The 13,001-nt window shown below is 57.3% G+C and overlaps 1 protein-coding gene across 1 annotated transcript in view; it reads left to right on the top strand.

The window, feature by feature from the left end:
- Positions 1-898: 898 nt before the first annotated feature.
- The window catches only part of ADAM33 (ADAM metallopeptidase domain 33), a 30,040-nt gene continuing 17,937 nt past the window's right edge, over positions 899-13,001 (top strand). The window contains exons 1-3 of the mRNA XM_049792731.1: positions 899-1,069; positions 3,908-3,990; positions 10,958-11,034. Coding sequence (XP_049648688.1) covers positions 943-1,069; positions 3,908-3,990; positions 10,958-11,034 — 287 coding nt within the window. The 5' untranslated portion in view covers positions 899-942. The remainder of the gene's footprint in view (positions 1,070-3,907; positions 3,991-10,957; positions 11,035-13,001) is intronic.

Here is a 13,001-nt window from a genome sequence, read left to right as displayed (position 1 = left end):
GCCCCAGAGCATTTCGGGTTAAGGGCCTCTTGCAGCTGTCCCCCTTTTTTTAGAGTAAAATCATTCACAATTACTAGTGTTAATCGGTATTATTCTTAGGGCTTCGCTAACTATTGATGAATCCTGACTGATGAAGGAGGAGAGTTGCCTGACCCCTGGGAAAGGACCCAAAAGAGCTGAAGCCTTTTGGCTTGAGAGACTCTGTGTGCGCGCGTGTAAGAAGGAAAACGAGCGGCACCACGTCCCCCACGCTCGCGATGTGGGGCGGTGAGCTGTGCCACCCCCCCCTTTTGATGGACCCCCATCTCCTGTTAGGAAAAAAAAAAAATAATAAGGTTAATATTAATAACAACTAGGGCTTTTATTGAGGGTCGCAGAGGCGTCTCTGCTCCGTCTTGCCTCGGTGGGATGGATGGGCTTATTGAATTGCCTTTTTTCCCACCCCCTCTCCTGCTGCGGGCAGCCTGTCCGTACCCACTCGCTTCTCCTCCGGGAAAAAGGGGCTGAAGGAGCCGTGGGGGGACCGGGACCGGGACCGGGACCGGGGGATTTCGGTGGCTGGAGCGGAGAGCCCCGGTGGAGGGAGCCTGGGAGCAGCCTCCACCGCCGGTCTGGTTTTCATTAAACGGCCGGGCTGGGCCAAGAAACACAGCAATAAATAAAAAGCGAACAATGCCGGCCCCCTCCCTCCAGCCCCCCCCCAATCCCTCCCACCTCCTCCCGGCGCCCAGCCGGGTGCCTGGGAACGGGGGGCTCCGGCCACCGGGTCGGGGCGAGTGAATGGGGTTGCGGTTTTTTTTTTGTTTTGGTTTTTTTTTTGTTTTTTTTTTTTTTGGGGGGGGGGGGGTAGAAACCGGTGGGAGGGGACCCGAGAACATAAAAAGGGAAGGCAGGACCGGTGACGGCGAACAGAGGCGGTGACAAGCCCCGGGGAGAGCCGGCATGGCCGGGCGCCCCCCCCGCAAACCCTACAGCCTTGGGGGCTCGGTTGGTTTTAAGGGGTGTCGTCTTTTTTTGGGGGGGGTCTTGTTGCTGCTTCCCGGGCTGGGGGATGCTTCTGGATGGCGAGGTAAGAAGGGGGGGGGTGTGGGGGGGTGTGGGGGGGCGAACCCCAGATTTAGCCCGTGGGGAAGGGGGGTGCGGGTGGGGGGGGGGGGTACCCTGGGGTTTGCAGGGGAAAAATGGCTGTGGATTGGGGGGGGGGGGGGGGGGCAGCTCTTTTTCCCTTTGGCTCCATCGCCTTGCTGGGGGATGTGGCCCCCACCCCAAACCCCAAATCTCCCCTTTCGGTGGGTCCCCCACGTCCCATCCCAGCGCTGGGGCGGTTGGACTCTGCGCTATGACTCTATATGGTCCGGTTGGGATGGGAGGGCTGGGACCAGCCAGCCCCCCCCCCAAAAAGAGGGGATGGATTTGGCTTCTCACCCCCCCCCCCCCCCCCAGCACCCCCTGAACAGCAGAGACACCCCTCATCTCCCCATCCTGCTCCTCCCTTGGGTCCCTGCAACCGTCCCAGCTCCGGGCGGTGGCACCTCGAAAGGGAGCTGGCAATTGCTGGTGCATGTTTTGGGGTGAAACTTGGCTTTTTCTGTTGTTGAGGAAGTACGTTATTTTCCCCAGAGGTTCCTATCGCTTTTTCAAATAGGAGGGAGAAGGTTGCCAGGTTGGCTTCAGCCTCCTGTAATCTCTCTTCTCCGTCCCTAATTCCTTCCACAACCCCACCGAGAAGCTGGGGCTGATGCTTCTCCAAGCAAAGCACTTTTTTTTTTTTTTTTTTTTTTTATTGTTATATTTTTACTTTCAAGCTTTGCTGGGTTCTCTGCTGCTGCTGAAAATAAGTTTTCCAGCAACTCCAAGAGAGACCCGGGCGAGCCGTGCAGCTGGGAGAGGAACGGGGAGGGTGGTGGGAGCCAGAAACCTCTGTTTGGATTACAGAGGAGAGGGGAAGCAGCCGGGAAAGCTGGAGCCTGGGCGCTGCGGGGCTCATCTTCGGGCTCGGGCATCCCCCAAATACGGGGCTGCCCGGCCAAACTGGTGCAAACATCCCAAACACCAAAGCAATGCTCTTCCTGATGCAGCATTCCCAGAAAGGGTTGGGAATGAACATGTTTTCCAGGAAAAAAAAAAAAAAAAAGAGAGAAGGGGAGGGGGTGGGAAACCCCTTCTGCATTACATTTGCGTTTATTTGACTTAGATTTTTAAGGCCCTATCTCATGCTCTGAGTTTCTCTGATTCCCAGCAAAAGCTATAGTCAAAACAGCGAGAAGCTTAATATATTAACCAAGAGGTTTTTACAGCGTGGCCCGAAGCCCAGCCCAGTAATCCCTGCAGAACGGCTGCCCCTCGTGTCCCGTCCTCTCCCCAGACAGCGTGGGAGAAAGACGGGCTTTGCAGCGAGCCGGGAGATGCAGCGTCTCCCTGCCCTTCTCCCTCTGCGGCAGCCAGCGAAATAAAAAATAAGATTTCCAACCCCCCGCTTTTGTCTGTAATGGGAAGGCAGCAAACCCTGCCGGGGCTGCCCACCCTTTGTGGCTGAACACAAGTCGCATCGTGGCGTGGCCGTGCCTCAGTTTCCCCATCAGAAAATGAGGCTTATATGTGGCTGGGGGATTGGAGGGCCTCGCTAACTCTTTTGGAGGAGGTGAAGAGAAGGAAACTGGGATCATGCCACTACCTTATCTGCAGTTATTCCTGGAATCTGATTATATGCTATATATAATGAAAGCTGATTAAATGCCACTGAGCGATAGCACCGGGCGCGTCCCGGGGCCTGGTGGGACAGATGTGGCCAGGCTGGTAGCTCAATCCCATTAAACACTCGGTCTGCGATTCCCAACCAATAACTCCATCTCTTTTTCTTTTTACTTTTCAATAACTTCATCTTTGCTCAAGCCAAATCCCCCTAGATCATTGCATAGGGAACCAAAACAAGCATATAAAATTATAAAGCCATAAGCCCTGTTATTCCACTCCCTTAGTAAATAACATTGCCCTTTGCTGGGGAAGGTTATTAGATCCAAGCTTTCACTGACAACATTTGGCTTGGCAAGGTGGTCCAGCCCTTGACATTTTTGCTAGACCTTATCCCCTCTCCGCAGCATCTTCAGGGTTTTTTTTTCTTTTTTTTTTTTTTTTTCTCCTGTTGTTGTCCAGGCTTAAGTCATCAGTAGCTGCTCGCTCTGCTGCAATCAAATACAGCCACATTGTTTAGGAAAAAAAAAAAAAAAAAAAAAAAAAATCTTAGAAAGTCTGCCCGTCTCTAATCGAGCCAAGGAATTGCTTGTACTGCTCTGCCCGGGGGAGTTGGGATGGCTCAGAGAAACCCGTAACGTGCCGCAGCTATTTTAGCTCCTCTGCTCCCTGCTCGAGCCTGGCTTTGGGTGGAAAGATGATGGCTCGATCTCTGGGTGATTGAGCCACGCTTTCCCATCTTGTAAATGATGATGTAAAAGTATAAAGCCAAAAAACCCCAAAGCTGTGTGATTCAGAGATGGAGCGAGCGGGAGGATGCACTGCAGCCCCTGTCCTCGTCCCAGGGTTGGGGTGCTCTGGGGGTGCTCGGTGGGGTTTCCCTGGGCTGGTTGGGGATGGCTGGGATGCGAGCGGGTCCAGGGTGGGTTTCAGGGGATTTAGGCTAAAGGTTTGGGACCTGGGTGGGCAGCGATGCTCCTTGGAGGCTTCCAGGAGCAAGGCTGGGTCAGCGATGAAGGTGCTGGCTTGGGGAGGGGGCGAAGCTTTGGCTTCGTGCTGGTGTCCATCCCCCAGAAACACCTAAGAGGTGGCCCTGGATGTTGGCCGGAGTCCTCAGCTCTGTTCCTTCACCCTCATTTCTCTCTTGCAGAGGAGCTCCTGTTCTCAGGGGCTTGCAAGGTCCGTTTGCGTGCTCACCAGGTCTTTTCTTTCCCAGGGCCACCATCCCACGGAGAGAGGGTCACCCCGCAGTGGCTCCTCAGGGGCCGTACCAGACGAGCCGTCAGCCTCGACGAAAAGGTAAGGGCGGAGACGGTTCCTCTCCCCCGCACTGTGCGGTCAGATCCTGCACCCGGAGGTCTTTGTGGTGGGACTCGGATGGAGATGTCGAGTTTGCAGGTCCCATGAGCAGGATGTCGAGTTTATAGGACCCATCGCCCTGTTCAGGTGATGAATAGGGAAAGTAGAGGATGCCACAGCGAGTTAATTAAACGTGGTCTTAACTAGCAGGCACTAGGAAGGATGGCCAAGAGCTATAGGGTGAGCGGAAAGGAGCTGGGCGGTTTGGAGAGAGGAGATGGAGGTAATTCATCAGACTGATGGTTTGGCCGGGATAGGCAGACTAGCAGTATTAGCTAAAGGGAAAGTGCTGCAGGATTTAAGAGTGATGTCGTTGGGAAAACTGTGGAGAAACCGGGCACGGGCTGTGGGAAGGAGAGGATATTTCTTCCCAGGACTGCTCTGCTGGCTCTTGCACCCTCCCTGCCACTCCCAGCGTCCCCAAATCCGCTTTAGGAGATGCTTGCGGTGACCCTCGCCTGGGTTTGGCGCCTTGCCCGGCTCTGGGGTCAACCAGCTCCGCAGCTGCCCATCGGCCGCGGCAGCTGATCCTCGTACCCAGCAGCTGGGAGGGTTTCGGGGGCTGGTGGTCTCCTTCGGGGCAGATCAAATCGCTTCCCAGCACCACGAGCTTCCCAGCACGATGGTTGTGGAAAACCGTTTTGTTTTGGGGCTGAGCAGATTCGCCGCTGGGAAGGGACGTTCTCTGGTGGCATCTCCTTGGAGCAGGGGCTGAGGATGCAGCTTTGAAGCCACCTGAGATGCCACCAAGTGAGACGTCCTTGCTCCAGCCAAGGGAAGGGGTCAGCCCTGCTTCCCGGCAGTAAAACCGGAGAGGGGCTTTGCACTGCCCTGCCTTCTCCGAGGGTCTGGATGATGCCTTTTCCTAGGGGAATTGGGAGAGTCGCTCTCACGGTGCTGGGAATTGTGCTTCTCCAGTAGCTGAAATAGCCCATTGCGTTGGGGATGCTGTGGTCAGCCTGTAGAAATGTCCCCTCGCTTCCTAGCAGCCCCGGACCGGTCTATATTTAGGTTGAAGGGCGTTCAAGATGGGGAATGCGTGGCAGTGGGAGGTTTATTTATACTCTTGCTAACACCCCGCTGCCCGAAATTGTGCTGGGTGGGTGCAAATCGCAGGCACGTGGGGGGATTTTGGGATTTGACGGGGGACTCCAGGGTCGGTGGGCTGGGACGGCCAGTGGCCAGGACCAGGGTAGCCGTGCAGGTCCCGGCATGTTTCCTGGCATCTGCTTTGCCTCCGCTGGCTCCAGCCAGCCTGAAACAAGGAGACTCCTGTTCCTCGGAGCAGGGGGAAGGAGGGGAGAGGGAGGGTGGTCGCAGCCGGGAGCAGGGAGGCTTCGTGGGGAAAGGACGGTGGCAACCAAACAACGGATGGGGTACGGGTGAGCGGGCTCCCCGCTTGCAGACAGAGCCCCAAACCAGCCCGGTACCAGCCCTGGTACTGCTGGTGTGTGTATTTTTAGGATCAATTCAGTCCATCCCGTCCCCGCCCCGTCTCCTGCCCTCCAGCAAAGATCCTGGAAATAAATGTGACCGCGTAATTGCCGCCAGCCTTGCTCCGTTTGTCCGGGCACGGCTGGCTTTTGGGGCGGGAGTCTACAAGGAGACAACATCCGAGTGTGTGAAATGACGGGTTCAAGCGTGGTGACCGCTCCGAGGCTCCTCCATCCCTTCCCCGGGGGCTTCTCCTCTGTGCAGCAGGCGGGATGCTGCGGGGTGGCCCGTGTCACGGTCCTGGGGGACATCACCACATTTCCCTTCTCCCAGGGGAGCGAGGTTGAGCCAGCGGGAAGAGGAGGAGGAGGAGGAGATGGTGGTGGCCCCTGCAGTCCCATCGTGTGCGGGCTGGCATGGTGCTGGGTGGGCCGAACCCTGCCTTCCCCCCTCTACACCCTCCTCTCTCCTATTGTTCGGGGCTGAACTCCCCGCGGGCTCGACGGCTCCCGGCACACATGGAAATGATTTTGGAGAGGCCGGGGAGGAGGTCGTGGGGACCCTGATTGCAAACAGCTCCCTTGTCACCACCGGCTTGGGGTGGGATCCTGCCCCGCTGCTGCTGGCATCCTCCTCCTCCTGTTCCTTCCTCCCGGCTCAGGGCACGGAGTGAAGGCTGCCAGAGCTGACCGTGGGTTTTTCCAGCCCTTCATCCCACCAGGATCCAGCCCTGAGGCACGGGAGTCCCCTGTGCCCACCCTGGGGACTCACCCAGCCTGTCGTGCTGCCTGTGGTGTTCCCTGTCTTGTTTCTTTCCCTTTGTAATTGCTTTTTTTTCCCAAGCATGGTTTCTCACTGCAATGGTTTTAAACTGAAAGAGGGTAGGTTTAGACTGGACGTGAGGAAGAAATGTTTTACGATGAGGGCAGTGAGATGCTGGACCAGGTTGCCCAGAGAAGTTGTGGCTGCCCCATCCCTGGCAGTGTTCAAGGCCGGGTTGGATGGGGCTTGGAGCAACCTGGTCTAGTGGAAGGTGTCCCTGCCCATGGCAGGGGGGTTGGAGCTAGGTGATCTTTGAAGGCCCCGTCTAACCCGAATCATTCTGTGATTCTATAAATCACGAGGGCTGAGGAGCACCCAGGCAGAAGAGTCCCTGAACCTCCCGCTGGGTCTCTCCTGGTACCCCATCCCTGTCCGGGAACGCACCTTGGCACCGATGGAGCATCCTTCCACCCACCTCTTCCCCTCACACTGCCGGCTGTCCGCTGGGTCCCTGGAGCAGCCGGTGTCTCCCTGTCCTGGGGATGGGACATGTCCATCCCCTTCATCCTCACTGATGAAGGCTTGGAGCATCCCCTCCGGTCGTGGTTGGGGTGTGATACCCCCGTGCATCCTCTGGCCCTGTGGCACGGGCCCTTCTCCAGGGAGCATCAGGTACCCGTGGGGTCACATCCCTGCTCCGGAGAAGGAAGGGAGGAGAGGACCGCCCGTGGTTTGGGGTGGGCTGCAGGTGCCGAGGACACGCGCTCCTGCAATCTGTTTCCTGCAGGGAAGCCCTTTTCCCTTTGCGAGGTGTGGCAGGACTGAGCAAACCCTGATGTGGTCCCTGAGCCAAGTTCGCTTCAAAACAACCAAAATCCAGCCTCTGCCTCCAGGGTCTGGATTTCCCTGGTTCTCCCCTGACTCCCCTGGAGCTGGCTGGCCCCAGGATGCTTTTCCAGTGAGCAGCTGGAGCGAGAGGCTTGTCCTTGAGGTCTCGGATCCCGATTCCGGTGTGCATGTAGGACAAGGGGATGAAATCCCCGAGCTGCGTTCTTCAAACCCTAACTCCTGTTGCTCGGATCCAGCTGCCTGGGGAGGACCTGGCTCAGCCGTGATGCTCCAGCTGCAAAACCCATCACCAAATCCTCTACGGAGCATCTCCCGGTAACTCCGATCCCCATCTTCCTTGTTACATCCAGGCTTGCCTGTGCTTACATAGGAAATCAGGGCTTATGGGACCTGCCTGAGCAGATGGCCAGGCTGTGGTTTGAATGTGGCTTTTGGATTTTGGCTTAACTAGTGATTTCCCAAGGAGCTCAGTGCTCTCTGAGCCCACTCCTGGGAGAGCCGCTCTCCTGCAGGGTAGCGGCTTTCCAGCAAGGGTGGAGGAAGGAGCCTGGGCAAGGAGGATGGCCGGGAGCCGTGGGGAAACGAAGATTGTCTTTCCCTTCGAAGAGCAATGCGAACCCCTTGGCATCAGCTCCTCCGCAAACATCGCTGTGGTTTTTCTGATCAGCAGATGAAAGAAGAAAAATAGACTTGAGCCTGGCCCAGTGGGTCTTCTGGGCTGCTCGCAGGCTGGGTCCTGGCCAGGACAGATTCATCCCAGCTCCTCTTTGCCTCTCCCAGCCCCCTGGTGGGACTGGCTTTGCTGGGGTGTCCTGGAGAGGGGCCACCACCTCCACATCCAGCCAGGGCCAAGAGAAGGTGGTTCCTGCAGCCCGTGGCGGGGACCGGTGCATCCTTTTCGTGGCTGCCGGAGAAAGGAGGTGGCAGCTTTTGGGTGGGGGAGGAAGGTGCTGGATTTTGGGACGGTGCTGGATTTTGGGAGGATGCTGGAGCCGAGATGGTGCTGATCCCTGCTCGTTCCTGGTGCACAATGTCTTGGCAGGCAGCTCTTGGGGACCCAACTGCCGGCTAGTTAGGCTCAAGGCAAAATTATGTGTGTGTAATTAATGCAATAATATTTCCTGGCCTTAGAGTTGGGTTATTTGACTCCTGCCGGGCACGAGCGGTGCTCACGCCCTCCTTCCCCCTCTTTTTATTGCTATTTATTTCTCCAGGGGCTGACCTGGTTTCAGCCCATCCCAGCTGAAACCATGATCAGTCTCCCGCTCCCACTGCCTCTCCAATGTGCTCTCAGGGGAAACTGAGGCACGGGGAAGGCGAGAGCTTGCGCTGCGTCACCTCGCAGGGGTCGGACACTGATCCCATTAGCAGCGGTTTCTTTTCCAGCCTTTGGCAGCCTGGGAGACGGGACGGTGCTTGCACAGGGAGTTGTGATTGCCGGGATAACCCTATACAAACTCATGTCCCTTTAAGACGGCAGCTAGGAAAGAGTATTTTTGCCAGTAAAGGCCCTTAAGTTGAGGCAGGGCGTAATTGCTGGGGAATTCAACGCCGGGAAGGACTTGGGGAGGAGGAGGAGGAGATGGGCTGTGGGGAGTGGGTGTTAGGGAGATCAGAGCTGGGGAGAACCAGGCTTGAAAAAAAGAGAGGGCGAGAGGGGGGGAAAGAAGGGAAACAGCAAGAAAAAACGTACAGACCATGTTTGGCCAGGGAGTGATGTTTGTATAAGATCATGTTCTAAAAATACAGCCTGTTCCCACCATCGCCGAAGGAGGGGAGCCCTCTGCCCCGGCTTCCTCCTCCCTGCATCACCCAGGGCCCCTCGCCGGGAGCGGGGGACCGTGGCTGTGCCGAAGGGGCTCGCCGGGAAGCGGCAGGGCCTCGGCCTCGGCTTGCTTTGCTGTTGGGTTTTTTTTGGTATTTTTTTTTTTTTTTTAAGGAAAAAAAAAAAAATACCATGTCTGGTCTCCTTTTTTGGAGCTGGGAAGACGGTGTTGGAGGCGGAGGGGGGGCTCGGCCAGCCTGACTCCGTCACTGCGTCCTCATGCTGCCGCAGGCTGGGGTGACCGGCATCTCCCTGTCCTTGGGAAATGGGGCCATAAGGACTCAGACCCGTGGGTCTCCTTGGGGCCAGAAGCATCCCCATGGCCAATTTGAGCAGCTTAATGGGATGCCTCCATCCCTAGACCTCAATATTGGGGTGGACCTGCAGGAACACCCATCCTGGGAACACAAAATCCATGTCCTGAGGTGCAGTAGCAGTCGTACCCGGCTGCCCCACACCCCAAAAACCCTTTGACCCCTGATGCTGCCCCTTATAAACACGATGATCCCCAGAAGCGTGGCCCTGGGGCTGCTGGGCTGGAGGTCCCCCAGTCTCCCCAGTACCCATGGGGTGGGGACTGGGGTTTCAGAAGGAGCAAATCCTTGCTGGCCATCTCCCTCGGGATGAGAGAGAACAGCAGGATTTGACCTCTGTTATAGCCCAAGCTAGGAATCACCCAACTTTACTCCCACCCCGCTGCATTCCCAGTGACCGGCTGCAAAACCCCGTGATGCTAAGAGTGACCCAAGCCGGAGCGTTGCGGGGACGGCTCCTTTTTCTCCCCTTTTCCTCCAGAGCTGGGAAAACCTCTCCAGCTCACGGCCAGGTTGCTGGGACCCCTGCGGCAGATCCCTGAGCGTGGGGCCGAGTGCTGGCAGCCCGCCGGGCTCCCTGCATCCGTCATGGATGGGGAGGGACCGAGCGAGGGAGAAGGAGCCAGCCACGCTGGCCAGGCCATAAACAAGAGATAGGGCGATGCTTTTAGTGTTCCCAGCGCTGGAGCTGGGGAAGGGATGTGGGGACATCGGAGGAGGGCAGCGATTTTGGGGTCCAGCCCATCCTGTCACGTGGAGACGAGCCGTGCTGGTGTGGATCCCTGTGTAGGGTTCCCATTTAACGCCCTCCGAAGTGAGGGAGTGAGTAAAACCACCGGCATCCTGGGGAAGCTGAGTCAATCGTTTCCTCTTGCTGCCCCGCAGTATTTTTAACGGTGCAGTTATCCGGTGCCCGGGCGGTTGCTATTTATTTCCTTACCCTGCAGGGGTGCACGTAGGTGCCGACCCACCCAGGGATGAGCCTTTGCAGGGGATGAGACCCTTTTCCCTGGCTCAGGATCCCTGGTGGGATGGAGCACACGGAGACCCCGCTCAGGATGCTCGTGGCGATGCTCCCCATCCTGTACCTCATATCAGTTCTCCCTTGCTGCTTTTCCCTGGGGAAGCTGCCAGCGGAGTTGGGATTTGCTGTCTCCCCCCCATCCTCGCGGGGTGAATCTCAGCGTGAATCTTCTTTTATCCCCTGCTAGGCTGGGAATTCATGGGAAATCAAGCAGGAGGGTTTATTTCTCACCTTCCGTGGGCTTGTGGCAGGGGATGGAATAATTGGAGCAGATCCACAGAGGAGAGGCTGGGATGTGCCCTGAGCTGGGGAGCAGAGGAAGGTGCTGGGGACAGGGATGGACAGAGGAGCCGGTGGCCGGTGGTCCATTGCCAGCTTGAATCTAGGGACTGAACTTTTGGGAGGTGGTGTGGATCGGTGTGGGTTGTCCCTTGCAGAGTGGCTGGGGATGCTCAGGGACCTCCTGGTCCCACTCGTGCCTGCCCCTGCCCTGGGGCACACGTCCTCTCCCTACTCCCGCTGCGATTTTGCAACTGGAAAACCAGCTCCTGCTTTCCCAAACAGGGATGGTGCTCAAAATCCGTTGTACCCGCTGCCCTCTGTGTTGCTAACGGAGCAGTAGGTCCTACAATAATACAGTCTGGCAGCATCCTGGGCTCTGTCTTTTCTAACCCCGTCCCTCCTTTGATTCCTCCGTAGGTGCCGGTACCTGCCCGGGCAAAGGTGGCCGTGATGGCCGAGGGCAGAGAGCTCATCCTGGTGCTGGAGAGGAACCAGTAAGTGTCGGGGCTGGATGTGGGGAAAGGGGCACTGGGTGTCCCTGGCATGGTCCCAGGTGGAGCGGTAGCATCCTGGCTGCCCTGTCCCGGCTTTGCTACTCGTAAGGGAAGGGACAACCAGGTGTGGCTTCCTGCCAGCTGCAGCTGATGTGGCAGTTTGGGCTGAAATGCTCTTTTTTTTTTTTTTTTTTTTCCCCACTGCCCGCACCCGTGTTGGCCAAGAACCAGCCTTGGCTCGATGCCGCAGTGCAGGACCTGGCACAGGTGAAGGCGGTGTGGGGTGCTTAGGGGATGGAGATGTGCCAGGTAAAGGCTCAGCGGGATGGGGGGAGTTCTTGGGCTGCCATCCTGCCTGGTGGGGGCTGATCCTGTGAGATTTTTGGAGGTATCGCGTGGTGGGCAATGCTGACTGCTGGCAGAGATTTGGAAACCTCTGGTGCTCTTCTGCTGGTCCGGTCTTGGGGTTGGCAACCCGTTCCTGGGTGACCTTGCCACGTAGTCTCTCTCCGCTCTTTCTGGGCTCCTTCTTCGGTTCAGCTTGGATGCAGGTGCCAGCAGCGTCTGTCCCCTGTGACCCTCACCCAGCCTGGCATCCCTTCGTGCCGGGGCTGGAGCAAAGAGAGAAATCGCTCCATCTCCTGCCCTGCTCTCCTTGGCCTTCTCCCTGAGACCTCGTGGCTTTTGTTCCTTTGTGGGTTTGGGTCCCTCCTGGTTCAAGACGGCCCCGTGGTGGGGCAGGGCAGGAAGATGATCTCCGCAGGACGAGCTTCTGCTTCCACTTCTGCTTCTCACCAGCAGCTATGGGAGGCTCGTGCCTCGCAGAACCCTCCTCCTGCTGCTGTTTGGGTACAAAAGCAGCCACTGCGGTGTCCCCCAAACAACCCTGCCGGGCAGCAGGTCCCAGCGACCTGCAGAGGAGCTTTTGGTGTGCGGGAAGGAGAATTGAGGGGTTCCCATGCACGTTGTGTTTTAGGACTGTGGGCAACGGGGGGGTTGGCAGCTGGGTTCAAAGCTCATGTGTGGAGCTTAGCCTTGTTTCTAGCTGGTGCACCAGGCCTGGCGATGCTTGTGTGTCTTCTCATGACCCTAATCCTGACTTTGTACCGCTTTGCCGTGCTGAAGGGATGCGTGTGGCCAGGAGGGGTGAAGAGCATCCCTGGTGGCAGTGGTGCCTCTGGCAGGACTGGAGGAGCGTGGGGCATTGCAAGATGCCGTGCTCTGGATGAGGGCACAGTGGAACAGATGAGGGGGGTGGTGGCAGCAAAAGGGAGCTGAGTACCCAGGACAGTCCATAGCACCCAGGACCATTCATGGTACCCGGGATCATCCGTGGCACCCAAAAGCGTTTGTGACACTCAGGACCGTCTGTGGCACCCAGGACTTTCCATGACATCAGAGAGCACCCATAGCACACAGGACCACCCATGGCACCCAAGACAGTTCATGGCATTCACGATAGTCCACGGCATTGAAGATCACCCATGGCACCCAGGGTGGTATGTGGCATCCAAGAGAATCTGTGGCACCCAGGACAGTCCATGGCACTCAAGACATGGCACCCAAGAACTTCCACGGCACCCAGGACCATCCGTGGCACCCAAGGCAGTCCATAGCATCTAAGAGCATCTATGGCAATGAGGACCATCCATAGCACCCAGGATAGTCCACAGCACCCAAGACTGGCTGTGCCTAGTGGTTGTGTCTACTGGGGAGACCAGTGAAGTCCTGGCCATCTACACTGCTGTCTTGTGCCAGCTAACAGGACTACCTTGGCACTGCTAGCTCATGGGCCAGTCAGGCTATGCTAGACCTCAAATCTTCTTTCTTCTGGCACTGGGAGACGTGGCCGGCCGCCAAAACCACCCTTTGTGATGTTTTCCTCCTTGTGCTGGCGGAAAATAGCCATCTCCTTGCCTTTCCTTCTCTAGGGCTCCTGGTCCTTAGCCTGCCCTGGAGAGGACATC

This window comes from Accipiter gentilis, chromosome 3 (assembly GCF_929443795.1).
Source record: "Accipiter gentilis chromosome 3, bAccGen1.1, whole genome shotgun sequence".
Taxonomy (NCBI): Eukaryota; Metazoa; Chordata; class Aves; order Accipitriformes; family Accipitridae; genus Astur; species Astur gentilis.
Note: the sequence above shows the minus strand (reverse complement) of the source record. Positions and strands in the feature narration are given on the sequence as shown.